Here is a 17,874-nt window from a genome sequence, read left to right as displayed (position 1 = left end):
CAAGTTGTTAAGGCCATTGTTTTACATTATTCGGTTTTATAGGCCTGTCAAAATGACTAGTTTGAATATGAATAGGCAATATGCTATAAATACACAATGTACATGACACTTGAGTTTAAGAATACACAACACCTTAATTTATTTTCTGGATTTTATTGTTTTTTGTACAGAAAAATCACAAGGTCTTGCTTCCATCTGTTGGGGTGGTGAAAACCTGGAACAGGGGAAAGATTTCATTAAGGAAACATGTATTAATGAATTTAACAATTCAATCAATTATTTTGAATGTATTAATGCAGGCAACACCAATTCAACATGACACCCTTCTCAGACAAATGCCTCAATGTCTTCAACTGAAAGGACATGCTGCTCTGAGGAACTGAATCCAGAATCACAGAACGTGACCCCGGGCCAGCAACCCCAGAGAGACAGTGTCCCGCTCCGACTCGTCATCGTATCATCACTGAAGGGAGATCATGCAATCGCTGAACAAATACGAGGATCGCCCTCAAAGTAAACACCATGAACAGCTGCTTTGAAACCTATGATTTGATCCCAGCAACCTCACCAGAGGACAAACTGATTGTGAGCATTCCCCCCTCCAAGAAGAGCAGGCCCTGTCCTGTTGGTTCCTTACCCTCTATGCGGTGGGTACTGGGGTTCCCTGGGGCATGGCGGGTGCCTCTGGCTTGGCTCCCTTCTGCTCAGACATGGGTGTGGTGGGCAGGGTCTCCTCCTTGGGCTCCACGATGCTGACGTGGTCGGGCAGGGGCTTCTTGGGGCCAATCTTGCCGCTGGGGTCCCATGGCAGCATGATCTTCACCTTGATCCCCAGCACACCTGGAGAAGACAGCAGGCTTGTCAAGACAGGGTAGACCCTAAAAACATCAGAGCTCCATGTGTGGACTCAGGCTCTGATACACCCCAGAGTCACTGAACACTTCTGCTCAGGATATCGTTGCTTTTAAAAAGTGGGGTTTGTGAATTACATTTTGGGTAACATGACTTTCCTTGCCCTTCTCAGACAAATGCCTCGATGTCTTCAACTGAAAGGACATGCTGCTCTGAGGAACTGAACCCAGAATCACAGAACGTGACCCCAGGCCAGCGACCCCAGAGAGACAGTGTCCCGCTCCGACTCGTCATCGTATCATCACTGAAGGGAAAACTAATCACATTTAACTAACTTGCATGTATTGGGCCCTACACTGCAGTATCAGCTGCACATACGTGATTGAGCGGTCCTGCATGCTAGGCATGACGCCCTCAGCTAGTGTCTCCACATCAGCAGGAGGATCTCCACTCTTCTCCATACTCACCCTGCCTCAGCAGAACGTGGCGGACAGCTGTGTCGACGTAGTAGTTGACGGGGTCGCCGCTGTGGATCATCAGGCCATCCACAAACTTCATGGACTTGGCCCTCTGGCCCCTCAGCTTGCCAGAGACCACCACCTCACAGCCCTTAGCACCACTCTCCATGATGAACCTTAGCACACCATAGCAAGCCCTGGGGGAGGGAGGGACACTACATTAACAGCTCAACATTCTAGATGAAAGCTGCTTAGTGCTAAACTGAAGACCCAATCAAATTTGGGTTGATATCTATTACATAATATTTGGATTGCACGGATGAGATTACCCAGACAGTGAGATTGTTGGGTTTAATATGAGGATCAAAATAAATCTACATCCCTTCTCAGACAAATGCCTCGATGTCTTCAACTGAAAGGACATGCTGCTCTGAGGAACTGAACCCAGAATCACAGAACGTGACCCCGGGCCAGCGACCCCAGAGAGACAGTGTCCCGCTCCGACTCGTCATCGTATCATCACTGAAGGGAGACTGTACTGCGTTTTACAACACACTTTCAACACCAATCCAAGCTTTGCTCAGTCATAGGTAACCTGACATCACACAACTTAAGTCCAACATCCAAGATCAACTAGAAATATTAAGAGAACTGACTACAACACTAAACTTTTTAGTTTAGAGCATTGTGTTACCATTATTATGGGTAACCTGTTTAAAAAGAACAAGCTTACCTGCGTACAGCCAGACCTCCCAGCAGCTTGTAGCGCAGAGACTCAGCCTGGGCAATGGCACAGAGACCACGAGTGGCCACCTTCTCAGCATACAGCTACAGGACAGACAGACAGGTTAGGAGAGGTAGCAAAACTGGAGACCACATGCAACCACCAGAAATCCTTTAGTCAACGTATTATTAGTTTAAACCTATTCCTTCTCAGACAAATGCCTCGATGTCTTCAACTGAAAGGACATGCTGCTCTGAGGAACTGAACCCAGAATCACAGAACGTGACCCCAGGCCAGCGACCCCAGAGAGACAGTGTCCCGCTCCGACTCGTCATCGTATCATCACTGAAGGGATAATTGGTCAAAGTAACACATCTATGATGGGCCCTTAAGGCCGATATATGCTTCTGCGTTTTTCAAAAAACGGACACATGGGAACGCCCTCGACTCCGTGGAACGCCCTCTACGAGCTCTCCGTCAGCCCTCGGAGAGCTCGACGTGCACCTCCTGAATTTTCTAACTACCCGTCGTAATTTCGGAGAGCTACGGAGACCCCCTTGGCTGTGATTGGTCAGTATTAAGAACCGCTTGCGTCAGGGGCGGGGTTGCCGTGATAAACAGGACGAACAGAATCCTTTGACCGCCATTGCTGTAAGTTTTCACAATTCATATTACAGCTAAACAGTACATGTAAATCAGCATCTGAATTAAAATGTGACGAGAAATGGGCAGTGTAGTTGCTGAAAATGTGCGTATTTAATTGATGAAACGGCTAATTTGTAAATTTGCTCCGACTTCCCGATAACCTAGTTAAATAAACACTCCACGACGACTTACAAAAAACCGTTGCGCCACCTACTCTTCTGGCGGTGAATTGTTTTCAGCACCCACAGCCTACGGAGAACCATAAACGAAGTCTATCCATCCGTATCCGTGCGCCCGCCCATCCGTAAACGGAGACGCAGAAGCATATTTCGGCCTTTATGCTGCAGGATCAGTGGCAGGCCACCAAATGGTCAAATTATAGTTACGACATTCAGGGGCCTTTACCTCCACACTGCCCTCAGGGAAGCCAAACCTCTTCTGAACCACAGCGGTCAGCTCCCTGATGCGACGGCCCTTCTCACCCAGCACATTCTGGGTCCTGAAAAAGACAACAAGTTTCTAGAACATTTCAGGAAATAAGACAGACACGTGCTGCAGATGGTGTTCGGTCACTAAGGTTATGGTTAAGCTACAACGCTAATACTCGATGTCAATATATGCGATATGGTTTGTAACTTTTGATATTGCATGAACATCCGTAGCAGCAACTTGCCTAATACACACTAGACATGGCCAACATTGACTGCAACCGAGAGACCGTACCGGCAGCTGAGATGACAGGCTCACCTTGTGGCCAAGATGATGATTTCGGTCCTGGTTGGGGTCACACGAACCTCCACACCGGAGTATCCATCTTCGGCAAGCTCACGAGTCAAAAACTCGTTCAGCTCGGCCTTGAAGATTCCGTCAGAGACAAACTAGACAGAGAAATAATGGTCAACATTAATTCGCACTTTAGTCTTAGACAATTCATACCGCAATCTACTCGTTGCATAGCGGACCAGCTAACCAATACTAGCACTCCTCACTATCTCGCACTCGGTGTGACTGCAGCTAAACAACGATTTGGCTAACTCGCCCGATTTGAGGGACTGTTGATACAATTACCAGAACTTTACAAATGTGCGTATAAAGGCTTTATGCCAGCCACTCTCCAACATCCATCAAGCGAATTTAATCTTAAAGTAAAAAGCCTGGCGCCAGTTCAGAGCAGGCTCTGCCATGTTTGCCGAGTGAGGATTCATTGCACGTAGCATCTGTGTCAATCCTCCGTATAACAACGGCAGGGGAATCAGACTAACATAACAGGTCAACTGAAGCCCTCAATACTAATCCGAATTGTCCTCATTTCACAAATAGATATCTCCTCTAAAGGTTATTTTACACAAAATATGTCCTAACCTTCCTCTTCTTGGAGATTTGCACCGCCATATTGCTGTAGGCCGTAGACAGGAAAGGAATTGCATTGGAGGCGGAAATGAATTTATACAACACTGGTGACTTCCGCTGACACTGCTGTTATGGTAGTTGTAGTTTAAAACCAAACCATCGCAGGCCTGAGTAGCGGAGCTTCGAAGAGATCAAACAAAATGTATCTTGCATTCTATATCCCTTCATTGAGTGCGTTTACATGCACACTAATACGACGATTATAACCCGATAATGACAATGATGCGATTATTAAAGTAATCATGTCAACACCTCACTCTGCTTTCTTGCGGTTTTTGTAAACTGCGCATCTCGGCACTTGTTTTTATGTTACAGCGCGTATGAATAAACTATTTAACCTACCTAAATAAACAACCACATACATTAAAGATATCTGAATTTTCGCGGGGCTAGCCGTCTCGTGCAACAAAGTTGTTAAACTGTAACAAGTAGGCTAGAAGCTAGACGCAGAGCAGATGTTTTTAATATGTAGGCCTAACCAGTAGGATTGATGAAAGATAACAAATGAGGCCAGGTTAATGCAAGTTATTGGGCAATTTTATTTATTTACATAAAAAAAAAAAACATTTTTTAAAAACATTTACATTTAGCAGACAAGCAACTTACAGTAAGTACAGGGATATTTCCCTGAGGCAAGTATGGTGAAGTGCCATGCCCAAGGACACAATGTCATTTTTGCACAACCAGGAATCGAACCTGCAACTTTCTGATTACTAGCCCGATTCCCTAACCGCTCGGCCACCTGACATTTGTTGCCTACATACTAGTCTAGCCTTCATGGTTCTGACTTTGATGATGAGGAACACAATACTATACCATTTGAGATGGCTCAAGCCATGTTATACTAGGTGTTGCTAGTGGTAACCATGTAAGTGGCTCACTGCCACATTGGCATGGCCTCAGTAGACCAGTCAGATTAATCTTTCCCCAGACAGCCCCTCTTCTGGTCCTCGTGGCATCAAAGATTGCATACACACCCACAGACCCATCCTGAAACCCAACATACACAAAAAACTCCTTGCATATCATAAGAGTCAGTGGCATCTTACACAGACACAACCTCCCTACTCTGCTCCCGTCTCTGAGCCGGACCACAGTCAGGACTGGCTCACTGTGCAGGTCACAGGTACAGCCCTTATTCTGAGCAGGAGGTTGGGAGATGTAGACGACATAGTGCCCGGTGTCATCCAGGCAGACTTTGAGGACTGGGCCCTCAGCCCTCACTGAGCACAATCTAGAACTGAAGAAATCCAGAAGGGTGATGACATCGTCATCAACGGACAGGAGAGCATAGCTTCCATCAGAGGACATCTGGAAGACCTGAGGGTGGCACAGAAAGGAGGGGGGGAGCTGGAACTGTCGGCACACTGTCTCCTCTGCCACCCTCCATGTGTACAGTGCCCCTGAGGCAGTCATCACCATCACAAAGTCAGGGTGTTCCGGAAGGGTCCGGAAGGCCAGAACATGCTCTGAGCATTCTGAGCAGGAGAAGCGTTTACTGATGGAACCTGACCATAGACTGGCAGCCAGCAGATCACCTCGATGTAGACCAATTAGGAAGGTGCTCTCAGTTGAGATCTGGGCATCTTTCAGATACAGGTGTATGTTACAGACGATGGCCCCTGTGGCCAGCTTCCAAACTCTGGTGAGATCATGCTCTGAAAAACACACCCCGATGTTTCCATTAGGGGTGATCAGGATGTCTGTGGCCTCGCCACCATGGATACGGTGAAGGTTTTTTCCTGTTTTGCATTCCCACACATAAACATCGCGCCCTGACAGAGTCACAAGATGGCTTCCGTCTGGAGAAAGGCAGAGCTTTTCCACAGGGCGGTCATGCAGAAACATAGCTTCTGGACTTCCTGTCTGTAAGTCCCACCTCCACACTGTCTCTGACCAGTCAGACACATAGAAAGTGACTCTCTCTCCCATTGGCTCAGTCAGTACCTGCCTCACCCCAGCCTGCATTCTTGGGGCCATGCCTGCAGCATATACCAGCTCTGAATCCCATGTTGTGAGACTACCGTTTCCAGTGACAGCACAGTGGGTGGACCCCATTTTGAGGAGTGTGAGGGGCTTAGAGAGTGTGCAGGTGTCTAAGGAGAGAACACACTGGCCTGTAGTGATCCTCCACACCAACACTGAGGGACAGGCCTCTACCGTAGCCAGGAGGAGGTGACTGTCCTGGGATACCATCGCCTGGGTGAATGCCCTACCTTGTGGAGCCTGGAACTGGTCCCATTGTTCCCAGTCATGGGTATCCCATAATAAGATTTGCTGGGCTTCACACACCAGGAGAATGTGAGCGTCCTCTGAATGATCTAGGTTTCTAATGCCAGTAGAGCAGCTCCTGCTATAGCATTCTCTGATGAAACTGGGTTCCTCCCCTTTGATTGCCGTCTCCCATAAGAAGATGTTTCCTATGTGGTCAATGCACGCCATTTCCTTCTTATCCTGACTAAGAATCACAGAGATGAAGGCATTCTCTGTTGGCCCAGAGCAGGACGCTAGAAGACTGCAACTCTTCATATCAAACATGGAGACCATTCCTTTCTCCTGCCCACAGTACAATAAGCAACCACCAGGGGAGGACAAAACACACGTGACAGTGTTCTGGCACTGCAGGTAGGTGAGAGGCTCACCCTGGACTCCCCACACACTTAAAAAGTTGAAACCCTTCCACCACACACACACCCTGTCCTCACAAACAACAAACCCTGCAACTGTTGGATGTGTATTTTGGTCTGGACCTGATTGAAGTCCCCCTATATCCTTTAACTCCTGAATGGTTTCCAGATCCTTCACATCCCACAGGAGAACCCTGTTACACTGAGTTGTCATAAGGATGAATCTCCCACTGTTTTTCACGCTGACAAAGCACATTTTGGCCTCATGGGTCAGTATCAGCTCCTGTACATTGCTCCCCTTCCACACCCAGACAGAACCATCACCCAGGGAGATGACCACAGTCCCACACTCTGTCCCTGCCACGTCTGTAACGGTACACTCTCCTTCCCCTGTCTCTAGAACATATCGCATGGAGGGAACCGTGGAGGGAGCAGGAGAGAGCACCGCTCTTATCCCACCGCCCCTCCTCCTCCTCTCCTGCTCCACCTCCCTAACATAACCCTCCAGCCCAGGGCACACCCCCAGGAAAGGATGCAGCTTCACCTCCATCACCATGGGTGGCTCCAGGGGGGAGCTCCAGAGGAGGCAGGCGGAGGCTCTTAGCATCCCTGCTAATAGCACCCTCTCCCTGGACAAGGAAGGCTGGGACACCCGTTCCTTCTCTCCACCCTCCTCCAGAAGGCATATCAGTTCACCCAGGAGTCCTGCTCTCAGCATGGCCTGGTGGAACCCTAGTGACATCAACAGTCCATTCCTTAGCTCCTTCCATCTGTTACTCTTTTGTAAGTGATGGGGAAGTTCTAGAAGCTTCCGGAGGTTGATATGCGAATGCTCAGAAGAAGAAAAAGAGGAAGAGCAGGAGGGGAGTTGCACAGTATTAAACACATATGGTTGGCTGTGAGGCTGCCTGTCAATGTATATTTTTACAGCTGGGTTCGAGACAGCCCCAGTTTGGTTGGGTCCAGTGGTTGGGTTTATGACCAACGGTTTAGCTCTCCCATAGGCCCAACGGTCGCTGAAATAGTCTGCCATTTCTGAGTGAAACTCAACTCTGGCCTCAACAACTTTCAGGTACCTCTTACACACCACCAACCCAAAATGCCTGCTGACCCAGAAGAGCACCCTTGCCCCTGCCACGGTCCTCTTCTCCAGAAACCCCTTCAGATCCAGCAGCAGCCTCTCCACATCCACCTCCGGCACCCTAAACCTGGAGGGGGGGCCCTCATCCTGTTGGACGTAGCCTGCCAGCACGTCATCATGGCTGGACAGCAGGTCAGTGAGCTCGGCCTCTGTGAGGCCGGCCCTGGAGAGGGTGAGGTAGCTCAGGGCTACAGAAACCAAGGTGGAGCCGTGCTTCTCCTCCAGGTGGATCAGAAGGGCTGAGATGCTGGAGTGGACTCCCACAGGAAGGGATAACTCCGTCACCTCCGTTGCTAAGAGACCAAAAGAAGAGCGAGGAGGGGAAGAGAGAGAGAAATGAATTCCCAACCGGACAGCTGGGTTACATCATGCGTGTGTGTGCGCATGCATGCGTGTGAACGTGTACCTGAGCTCCACAGTGATGTGTGCGTGTGCAGGAGGCGTGCGTACAGGGTCAAAGGGCAGGAGGCCAAAGCTTGGTTGACCACCGCCTGCTGTCCCGATGTCACCCTCCTCCCCGACGCGCTCAACAGACTCGCCAGCATCCTCACACGCCCCGTCCTCTCCGCCGACTCCAGCTCCACACACACACAGCCGTCTGCCGCCGAGGACTGTGGGTAGTGTAGTTTAAGGGCACGCAGGGTCTCAGTTTGTGCGGGGGAGACAGAGAGCACAAGTTTGACGTTGGGCGGGAGGGGAGAGGGAAGATTCTGGATAATCTGGGCGTCTGATGTGCGGCCAACCTGGTTCAGACCATCCAGAATGAGAATGAGAGGCCGCTTGGAGGAAGGGAGGGTGGAGAGAAGACAGAGCAGTTTGTGTCTGAGCTGGGGGAGGGAGAGGTTAGGGTCGGGATAGAGGGGGCTGGTGATGGGTGTATGGTCAGGATCAGGGTGGTTGTAGCTTTGAGATAGCTGGTACATCAGGCTGAGGAGGAGGTGTTTAGGAGACAAGTGGATTGACAGGTCAGTGAAAAAGATGATCACTTCAGGATCCTTGTCCGATAGCCAAGACCTCACCTGTGGAGAGAGAGAGAGAGATAGAGACCAGGCTGTCAGGACACTTGTGATAATGGGAGCTGTCAGACTAACTCATACAGAGTGAGTATCCACCTGCCGAGCACAGTGGGAGAGCAGCACCGTTTTCCCGGTGCAGGGGCCTCCCACCACCAGTAGAGGGCGACGTATGTCCCTCTGATCCAGGTACTTCCTGACCTCCTCTTCCTCTGGGCGCTTGACATCGTAGAGACGAGAAAAGATAGAACACAGCTCCCTCCGCTCAGCCCGCTCTCCGGCTAACACATCACCAGGAACACACCGCAGTGACTGTTGACCGGTTTCCACGGTGAGCGACCTGGCAATCAAACGTCGGAGGTCAGAGTGTATCTGCTCGCAGAGTTCCTCAACGTAACTCAACTTTTTGGGTGGCGTGGCACGTTGACGACGGTCACATTCCGAGGTCGCGGTGTAGACCTGGAGCTGACAGGAAGTCACTAGGTCGGGCAGGAAGTGGTCACAGAGCTGGGAAAGAAGCTTGTCTTCTCTCTGGCTGCTCCTGTTGGAGGTCTTGTGGACGTAGACCAGGCACCGGTTGATTATGTTATCAGGGGGACGGTTCTCCAGGGCAAATCGTAGGTCCATATCAAGGACTGATGAGAAACACAAAAATCCTTCAATGACATAACGACAAACAGCAAAAATACTGTGTATCACACTGTATAACATACACACATACACACACACACACACAAACCCTGACCTGATCTGCAGTAGGTCTGGGCTCTCTCCGTGGTCATGAGACCCTCCAGAACACACCGACTCACTGCAGCCTTCAGAGCTTCAGTCAACTGCTCCTGTCCGCCCGTCTCCTCACAAAGGCTGTCCTCATCTCCTGTCGTCTCGCTTGGCTGAATAATCACCCGTCAGGTACGGTTACCATCTACTACTTGACAGCTATCAGTGTCGGCTGTTGCGTCTGCCGCTCCCCTCTGAGTGGTTTCCTCACCTGCGCACCAGGCGGCCGAGGTGTGTGCGCTCGCCTCTGCAGGCGGAAGCAGGGCGTCGTGGCGTTCTCGTCCCGGACGTACGCGCCCTCCAGGCCACAGGTGCTGACGCCCGCTCGCTGGCCCGTCCGAAGGATCTGCTGGAACTCCGCCACCTCCACCTGGGCAGGGAGACAGGCCGGGCCGTACTCCTGCCCCAGCAAGGCCTACAGCGCCACCAGCAGGACACACAGGGGACAACAGGAGATGATGCCTATTGCAAGAGGGCAGTCTTGTGGTCGAGCAAATACAACAAACGACCACAGGCACATGTTCAACGCAAATACGACACATCGACTTGAAAGGATGTTCTGTTATGAGTTGATGAGTTGGCAGTAGTTGGAACAGGAAGTGTCTGACCACCAGGAAGGGTCCATGGGAGCTCTCTCTGCAGGCCTGCAGGAGGTGCTCTCTGCTCTGCTGCTCTGGCCAGCGCCTCTGGTCTGCAGCCTCGTACGGGTCGATCATCTGGGTGGGGAGACACACACACACGCACAGACACATGTACAGGCACACAACACATAGGCACGCATATTCATGCAGATACACAAACACATGCAGACACTTATGCAGACACACACACACACACACACACAGACAAACACACACAACAAGGTGGTTCATGCACTAAATAAGATGGCAAGAATAAAGGTGTTTATACACCTACATTGTGGCAATATCCTGATCAAGCTCGTAACCTGTAACGCTGAATAAAAAATGACAAGCACAAACACATTGTAGATAATCTAGAGCCTGGAGGCTAAATCAAACACTGAACTCCAACACTCAACACCTTTTCATTTGAACAATAGCCCCTTTCCACCCTCCTCTTCCTGTCAGTAGAGTAGTGTGTGGTTGGGAGAACTATGCCCCTCCCATTCTACTGAACACTATCTTACATTTACTGAGAAAGGATCTGTAGGATCTAACCTTTTCTTTGGCATCACCTTTCGTGAAACTGATCCGCAGTCTTTGTTTATGTAAAAGTATGTCTATATAAAAGGATTTACAGAAGTCAATATGTGATCAATTTAGTATCAAAACAAAAGGAAGAGACGGCGTTACCCTGAAGTCCAGTCCGTGTGTGTGTCTGCAGTATTCCCTCAGTCTGGGGAACACACACTCTCTCAGAGCCCTTCGTTCCTGCACAGTGTCTAGTGCGCACACACACACAGGTCATGTCACAGTCCTCTTGGCGTCTTACACCAGTGACACTAACAGTCAGACCTACCTTCTGGGTTGGAGCACAGGTAGACCTTCACACAGTGGGACCTGAAGAAGAATCCTTCTACTGAACCTTCCATGAGTCTCTCCGAAACGGGACACTGTGGCTTAACACAGAGATGACACGTAGAAATAGCAGGTCCTACTCCCAACACTTCCCTCTCCTGTGCCTTCTCTCATTCCTCTCAGGAAACTCTGTGTCTGTTGTATATAATCACGCCCCTTCACTGGGTCACACACGTGCGGGCACACACACGCAAATGACGCCTCACGACAGACTTTTCTATCTTTTATTATTTAACATTTGTACACAATAAATACAAACTTTTTTTTACAGCCAATAGTAAGCAGAAATAATGTTGTGCCTGTTCTCAACAGTGTCATTGTGACACCACCACAAAAAAAGGCCTGTTGTTCAACCACATCATTTTTAGCAGCTCTGAAACATCTTCAAATCAACTGAAATATCTTTTTTCTTTTTTACCAAAACAAAATAAGAAACAAAATAAACCCCACAGGAACTAACAACAAATCTTTTTTTCAAGGATTATAGAGCCGTAACTAGAAAACCAAGTGATGGGATACAGTTGTGTGTGTTTAGTCAGTCGTCAGGGTGAGGACAGACTTCTGACGGGATAGAGGTTGTCGCTGTAAACCATAAACTTCAAAACAAGTTTGATAAACACTCTAAAGATCTTAGAAAGATCAAGCGGGCATCTGCAGAGGGTCGTCTGTCTGCACTGAGCAGGGGGTCAGCTTCCCATCCGCAATGACACGCAGGAAAAAGTTCCAGGTGATCTCGGAAGTCAGAGTTTCAGAGTCCTTTCTCCCCACAGGCAGACACACACAGGCTGGGGCGGGTGCAGCTAGCTGAAACCAGATCTAACCCGCCACATCTGTACTCCTGTCATAATCATTCTTCAAACACGCCAGTTTCTAAAAAAAACAATACACATTTTGTCCATGTATTCACATGGACAAAACACATATCCCTTATTATTGTGTTGTTTAAATCTTTATTTTCACACAGAGTAACACATGGCTTGCATCTCCGACTGCCGGTGTCTCTCTCTCTCCTTATATGAGTAGAACAAGGGGAGGGAACAACAGCTTTCAGACACACTGAAACAAGAAGGAGACAATCTTACAGCGGGATGGACGGTAGGACAGACAGACGGGCAAGGAGCCAGACAGACAGACAGACAGACAGACAGACAGACTGTCCCCATGTTCTGGCTCAATCAGGAGGAGTTTGGGAATCTGAACTCGTGTTTCAGACTCAAATCAGATCACAGACAAGGAGAGGTGCAGCGAGATTAAGAGCTAACAATGACCAAAAATAAAAAACAGTGGCAGAGAAACGAGAGAAGATAATAAATAAAAGTGCTATGCAGCCTCCTAGGTAGCTGGGGTGGAAGGTCGGGGCGGGGGGGCTCAGAGATCCGAAACTCAGTTCACCTCCATCATCCCGCGCCGTCATTGTCGAGCAGTTGATTGACACGTTCAGGGTTCAAAGGTCAACGGCTCTCAAACGTAAAAGAAAGAATACGGAGAAAACAAGACTGCTGCCTGCTTCGTCTGCAAAAGTTTGTAATTTGAAGAATGGTTCACGGGAGCAGGTAGGTAGTTAGAGCAGGTATGGAGCTGTGAGCTGGGGCAGTCTTCTAAAGCAGCACAGGTGTGTGTGTGTGTGTGTGTGTGCGCGCACTGCTGTGTAACAACAGATCACACCAACGTCTAAGAGGAAATTGGATTAGAAAGCAGCCATTTCACCATTTAGAATAGTTCCACTGACCAATCTACCCTGCGGTTCGAAATATTGGGGAAACGCACAGAGGGCATGTGTCTGTGTGTGTGTGAGGGAGCGGGGGGGGGGGGGGTCAGCACAGACTGCCAATAAACAAACAGCCTGTCGGAGGGAAAAGAGAAGGGTCGAGGTAGAGGGGAAGGAGAAGAAACTCAAGACGAGAGCAGTGTGTCCAGGGAGGATCCAGCCCCCCCCCAACCCATCTCTCTCTCGGTTTGGCCCCTCCCCCCCCCACCCCCCCACCCCCCCCGCCCCATCATCTCTCTATTCCCCTTATTTTGTATGTACAATGCCCTTTCAGGTCGCAATATGGATAGACTACTACATATCAAATAGATACTCCATTTAGCGGGTTAGGCTATAGAAAACGTTGAGCATTCCTATGACAACAGTAATGTACTGTACTAATACACATTAAATACGTATGATATGAGTATATATGGCGTGAATGGGGGGAAAACACAGATAAGCCCCTCCCTCTTTCAGACTCTCACATCCTGGTTTCACTGCTTTCCGCCCCCAACATCCTCCTTCTCCTCCTCCGCCAGCTGAATTCCTTCATTCAAGATGGTGAGGTGCGACGAGGTCAAGGCAACAGAGAGTCTCATGGGAGAGGAGAGGAGGAAGGGAGGCTGTCTAGGTCTCCTCCCCTCTTTCCAGTGGAGGGGGGTCCAGGGTGCAGCTCAGGGCCCCCCCCCCTCCCCAGCCTCACACCAGCGTGATCTCCACCTCCTCTGTCTTCTCCGCCTGCCGGCGGGCGTGCTGCTTGGGGGGAGGGGGGGCGGCGCGCACCTGCGTGTGTGTGTGGGGTGGGGGTGGGGGGTTAGAATGAGGGGAGACAAGGAGCACACAGTCAGACACAGAAACGCTCCGTCTGTCCTCTCTGAAAACAGAAGGCTGTGGGGTGGGGGTGGGGGGTGGAGGTGGTGGGGACCTACCGGCCGTAGCTTGCTGGGGCCCACGCAGTCGGGGCTGGGGCGTGGGGGCGGCTGCTGAAACCCTGGAGATATAGGACTCAGACCTGCACTGTGGTCTGGGGGACGGAGAGAGAGAGAGAGAGAGAGAGACAGTAGGAAAGAGATAGAGAGATTAGGAGAGAGAGAGAAACAAGGAAAGAGAGAAAGTGAAGGAGAGAGAAAGAGAGATAAGGGCAGAGAGTGAGAGAAGGAGAGAGAGAAGGAAAGAGAGAGAAAGAGAAGGAGAGAGAGAAAAAAAGAAAGAGAGGAGGAGAGAGAGAGAAAGAGAGGGAGAGAGACAGTCAGCAAACAAGATGCTAAAACAGTACCCGTACGCTCAACAGTTTCCTAGGACCCTAAACTGCACCACACATCATCGCTGTGTAATCCATGAGGCTGATCAAAATGGGTGGGTGACTCTTTTCAGTCAGTAAGCTCATTGTGGAGACCTGCGTGCGTGCGTGCGCGTGTGTGTGTGTCTGGCCCCTTACTGAGCACGGGCCCCTTTTGCGCGGGAGGCGGCGGCGGCCGGTGGTCCCCGTTGACGGACGGCGAGCGGGGGAGGGGCGGGGGCGTGGCCGGGCTGGCGTAGGAGCCGGCCGGGGGCTGGTCGTACAGGGGGAGGGGCGGGAGCAAGGAGGGCTTCCTCTGAGAGGGAGAGATCTGGAGGAGGGAGAGAACGAAAAGAGGGAGGAGGGAAACAGAGAGAGAGAGAGAGAGAGAGAGAGAGAGAGAGAGAGAGAGAGAGAGAGAGGGGGGGGGGGGGGGGGGTTCCAAAAAAGAAGAGAGACAGTTTTTTAGCAAAAGTTGCAGCCGAACTGAGGACGGCAGCGTTCTTTGATCATTCCAGAAGACTCCATTTCCCATGGAGCCTCAGCGGCAGGAAGCTTCCAGCCCAGGGGAGAACACAAACAGAGATAACGGTGTTCCTGTGTGCTGTGATAGGCTGGTTCCTAATCCCAGCCAGGCCTTATCTGGACTGGGAGAACACACTTAGTTACAGGAAGGATAGGACCCCTCCTGCCCCAATCAGACCTCTAGACATAACAAGTATGGATAAACACACACACTCACACCCATTCACACTGCACTTTAATTGTAACGCTACCATAAATGTCTAATCTCCCATCTGCATAAGAGCTTGTGTGAGTGTGTGTGTGAATGTGTGTAATGTATGCGTGTGTGTGAATATGTGAGTGTGTGCGCTGCACCCACCTGCGTGTCGGCCCCGTTCTCCCCGTTCTCCGTCAGCTCCTCCACCAGCACGGAGGGGAACACCCCCGCCCGCCCGCTGAATTCGCCCTCCCAGAAGCCGTCGTCCGTCTGCGTGTCGCGGCTGAGCAGGCGGATGACGGCGCCCTCTGGGAAGGTCAGCTCCTCGTCCGTCTGGCCCTCGTAGTCGTACAGCGCCCGCACGTAGCTCACTGGCGGAGGAGGGGGAGGGTGGTTATTATCTTGTTTGTCATGATAGGGCTGATGTGCTAGCTCTTTACAGTATATGCTTGTTATGTGTGTGTGTGTGTGTCGGGGTTAAGGTCGGTACGATTGTAATTGTGCATAAACCTTCTTTTGTCAGTGTGAATAAAAGACATTGGAAATAATTTCCCTAACTTCACTTATGGCCTTCTTGTGTGTGCGAGTGTGTGTGTGCGTGCATGTGAGCGTGTGTGTGTGTGTGTGAGTGTGTGTGCGTGCATGCTTGTGTGTGCAAGTGTGTGTGTGCTTGCGAGTGTGTGCGAGTGCGTGCGTGTGAGTGTGTGCGAGTGCGCGCGCGTGAGTGTGTGTGTGCGTGTCCTCACCGTTGGCGTCTCCATTGAGGCTGCTGCTGTGGAGTTCAGGCTCGGTGGAGTTGGACGAGGTGTGCGAGCGTGCGTCGAGCGCCGCCAGAGACTGGAGCATGCTCAGTAGGCTGTTGGAGGTGGGGAACTGGAGGTACTTCTCAGGTACGTACCCCACGTGGCCTATCTTGTTACGAGCCTGGTGCGCGCGCACACACACACACACACACACATAGAGATAAAGGTTGGAGGTTGAAACTGAGTTATGTAAGGGAGTGTTTATGGTGGGTGGTCTGTCTGGCGTTGTTGTGTGTAAATATGTGTGTGTGGGCGGGCGTGTGTGCATGTGAGCAGTTACCTTGACCCAGTCCTCCATATCTCCGTCCTCTATGACCTCCAACACTTCTTGTTCATCTATGGTTAACTCATCAGGCTGGGATGCCTGGGGAGGGAGGGAGGGAGGGAGAGAGAGAGAGAGAGAGAGAGAGAGAGAGAGAGAGAGAGAGAGAGAGAGAGAGAGAGAGAGAGAGAGAGAGAGAGAGAGAGAGAGAGAGAGAGAGAGAGAGAGAGAGAGAGAGAGAGAGAGAGAGAGAGAGAGAGAGAGAGAGAGAGAGAGAGAGAGAGAGAGAGAGAGAGAGAGAGAGAGAGAGAGAGAGAGAGAGAAGGGAGGATATGGAGTACAGGAGAAAGAAGGGCAGGGAGAGGTACAGATAAAGGACTATTGAAAACTCATATTTCATAGCTCTAATGTTACATATGCTGCTGATGAGTGCAGCGGCGAGGCTTCTGGGTGGGGCTGTAGGGCTGCGGCTGGATATGAGTGTGTAACTCGGTGCTTAAATGTGACTATGTGAGAGGGATCAAGAGAGTGTGTGAGTGTGAGATTGACTAAGTTTGCGTGCGTGTGTTTGTGTGTGTGACAGTGACTACGTTTGTGTGCGCGTGTTACCTTGTATGAGTAGAGGACCTTGCAGGTGAGAGGGTAGTTCCTGAGGGTTCCAGAAGGACTGGAGCTGCTGTCGTCAAACACCTCCATGCTCTCCTCACACTCCTCGCCTTCCTCTCGCTCCAGGTCCACGGGGCCCTGCACACACACACACACACACACAAGAACACACACAGACACGTCAGTGTTAATAATCCTTAAATGCCTTGGTGTGCTTCTCTAACCCCCCCTCCCTCTCTCTATCTCCCTCTCTCTCCTTACCTGTCCGGTGTAATAGAAGTCTATCTGTGCAGCAGCTTCAACTGCATCATGCCCCACCCTAACCTGTCCCCAAGGAACCTCATTGGTTTAGAAGTGGATCACGTGACCAAGTCGGAACCAGGATCCACTACACCAAGCAACGTGACCTGGACAAAACCAAAAGTGCGCATGTCCGTGTGTGCGTCCGAGTTTATGTGTGTGCGAATACAAGTGTGCCGTTTGTGTGTTTTTGTGCGCGTGTAAATATGTTTTTTTTGTGTGTGTGTGTGTGTCTTCGCATGTCAGAAAGTGCACTGTGCGTCTGATAAGAGTTGAGTCATCAGATCTCTGTTGACAGTGTAAACTCCACGGCCACGCCGGACTTGGGAAAAGACAGGTGCCGTTGCGTGAGTACAGGCGTGCACAGTGTGTGCGTGTCAGTCCGGCATCTACACGTGTGTGTGTGTGAAATCACAATCCGTTTCCCTCATCGGAACAACAAGCAGTATACGCATCTCCCATGTCTCCACATGTCTATCCTTCACCTAGATCTATATTAGCCACTAAGAAATGAGGCGGGCTATGAATCACAGTCAATACTTCCACGATGAGGACATGTAGCCCTGAGATAGCCCGCTCCGTGGCTGAGACAGAGTGGACTGGAGAGATGAATGAACAGCACTGGGAGCAGTTATTCCCTCCTTGAACACGCTCGCTGTCACACTCCGCTCCCTCCATACCTGCCTTTTACCTCTCGGTCCCCTCCCTTCCTCGCGCTCCTTAGCATCCAATTTCGGTTTGTCAATTATCATGCCGTCTCTCTCTTCCTCTCTCTGGGGCGCTTCTCGGGGTTCACTCTGGCCTTCCCTTATCCTCTCCCTCCCTCCCTCCTCCTCTCCCCCTCGTGTCTCCCTCTGTCGTTCTCATCCCTCTCCCTTCCTTCGTCTCTCTCGATATCCTGCCAGCTGCAGTGTCATGTGAGCAGAATTTCAAATAGCGCTGGAGGAGCAGGCTATAATATATAC

At 50.6% G+C, this 17,874-nt stretch overlaps 3 protein-coding genes and 4 non-coding genes across 10 annotated transcripts in view; all 7 read right to left on the bottom strand.

Annotated features, from left to right (window-relative positions):
• Nucleotides 1–137: 137 nt before the first annotated feature.
• Nucleotides 138–4,163, bottom strand: rps3 (ribosomal protein S3). Its single transcript, XM_062473101.1, has 7 exons — nt 4,042–4,163; nt 3,427–3,557; nt 3,085–3,178; nt 2,044–2,138; nt 1,320–1,507; nt 638–840; nt 138–214 (listed from the first exon to the last, which is right to left on the bottom strand). Exons 1-6 carry the CDS (start codon nt 4,069–4,071, stop codon nt 641–643), a joined length of 738 nt encoding a protein of 245 aa, XP_062329085.1. The 5' UTR covers nt 4,072–4,163; the 3' UTR covers nt 138–214; nt 638–640.
• Nucleotides 323–469, bottom strand: LOC134029709 (small nucleolar RNA SNORD15). Its single transcript, XR_009931677.1, has one exon. It is a non-coding gene; the product is annotated as a small nucleolar RNA SNORD15 (small nucleolar RNA).
• On the bottom strand, nt 1,016–1,162 carry LOC134029712 (small nucleolar RNA SNORD15). Its single transcript, XR_009931680.1, has one exon. It is a non-coding gene; the product is annotated as a small nucleolar RNA SNORD15 (small nucleolar RNA).
• Nucleotides 1,692–1,838, bottom strand: LOC134029710 (small nucleolar RNA SNORD15). Its single transcript, XR_009931678.1, has one exon. It is a non-coding gene; the product is annotated as a small nucleolar RNA SNORD15 (small nucleolar RNA).
• Nucleotides 2,239–2,385, bottom strand: LOC134029711 (small nucleolar RNA SNORD15). Its single transcript, XR_009931679.1, has one exon. It is a non-coding gene; the product is annotated as a small nucleolar RNA SNORD15 (small nucleolar RNA).
• Nucleotides 4,164–4,608: 445 nt separating the features above from the next.
• LOC134029229 (NACHT and WD repeat domain-containing protein 2) lies at nt 4,609–11,298 on the bottom strand. 3 transcript variants are annotated; one of them, XM_062473278.1, is made up of 9 exons: nt 11,130–11,298; nt 10,964–11,052; nt 10,259–10,366; nt 9,862–10,065; nt 9,616–9,763; nt 8,970–9,505; nt 8,601–8,876; nt 8,264–8,468; nt 4,609–8,150 (listed from the first exon to the last, which is right to left on the bottom strand). In XM_062473278.1, the coding sequence occupies exons 1-9, from the start codon at nt 11,200–11,202 to the stop codon at nt 4,900–4,902; spliced, it is 4,890 nt and encodes a 1,629-aa protein (XP_062329262.1). In that variant the 5' UTR covers nt 11,203–11,298; the 3' UTR covers nt 4,609–4,899. The 3 variants fall into 3 exon arrangements, with proteins under 3 accessions (XP_062329262.1, XP_062329261.1, XP_062329263.1); XM_062473277.1 differs by having other exon boundaries at nt 8,264–8,876; XM_062473279.1 differs by lacking the exon at nt 10,964–11,052 and having other exon boundaries at nt 8,264–8,876; nt 11,130–11,269.
• Nucleotides 11,299–11,398: 100 nt separating this feature from the next.
• Nucleotides 11,399–17,874, bottom strand: part of LOC134028962 (F-BAR and double SH3 domains protein 2-like) — a 30,465-nt gene continuing 23,989 nt past the window's right edge. For both annotated transcript variants that reach the window (XM_062472889.1, XM_062472890.1), the window contains 7 exons: nt 16,613–16,747; nt 16,022–16,105; nt 15,685–15,862; nt 15,101–15,309; nt 14,377–14,548; nt 13,868–13,962; nt 11,399–13,721 (listed from right to left, as the gene is read on the bottom strand). In XM_062472889.1, the coding sequence (XP_062328873.1) occupies nt 13,638–13,721; nt 13,868–13,962; nt 14,377–14,548; nt 15,101–15,309; nt 15,685–15,862; nt 16,022–16,105; nt 16,613–16,747 (957 nt within the window). In that variant the 3' untranslated portion in view covers nt 11,399–13,637. The remainder of the gene's footprint in view (nt 13,722–13,867; nt 13,963–14,376; nt 14,549–15,100; nt 15,310–15,684; nt 15,863–16,021; nt 16,106–16,612; nt 16,748–17,874) is intronic.

The sequence above is a fragment of the Osmerus eperlanus genome, chromosome 11 (genome assembly GCF_963692335.1).
Source record: "Osmerus eperlanus chromosome 11, fOsmEpe2.1, whole genome shotgun sequence".
NCBI lineage: Eukaryota > Metazoa > Chordata > Actinopteri > Osmeriformes > Osmeridae > Osmerus > Osmerus eperlanus.
This window is presented reverse-complemented; position numbering and strand designations above follow the sequence as displayed.

Bases quoted from the DNA above. Each gene is read 5' to 3' on its own strand.
- rps3 (XM_062473101.1), bottom strand. From the start codon at position 4,071: ATGGCGGTGCAAATCTCCAAGAAGAGGAAG. The intron at 2,139-3,084 runs GTAAAGGCCCCT...TCTGTCCTGTAG, and splicing joins TCCCTGAGGGCAGTGTGGAG to CTGTATGCTGAGAAGGTGGC. The intron at 841-1,319 runs GTGAGTATGGAG...TGTCTTCTCCAG, and splicing joins CCACGTTCTGCTGAGGCAGG to GTGTGCTGGGGATCAAGGTG.
- LOC134029229 (XM_062473277.1), bottom strand. From the start codon at position 11,202: ATGGAAGGTTCAGTAGAAGGATTCTTCTTCAGGTCCCACTGTGTGAAG. The intron at 10,066-10,258 runs GTCAGACACTTC...GTGGCGCTGTAG, and splicing joins CCCATGGACCCTTCCTGGTG to GCCTTGCTGGGGCAGGAGTA. The intron at 8,151-8,263 runs GTACACGTTCAC...TTGGTCTCTTAG, and splicing joins CACATCACTGTGGAGCTCAG to CAACGGAGGTGACGGAGTTA.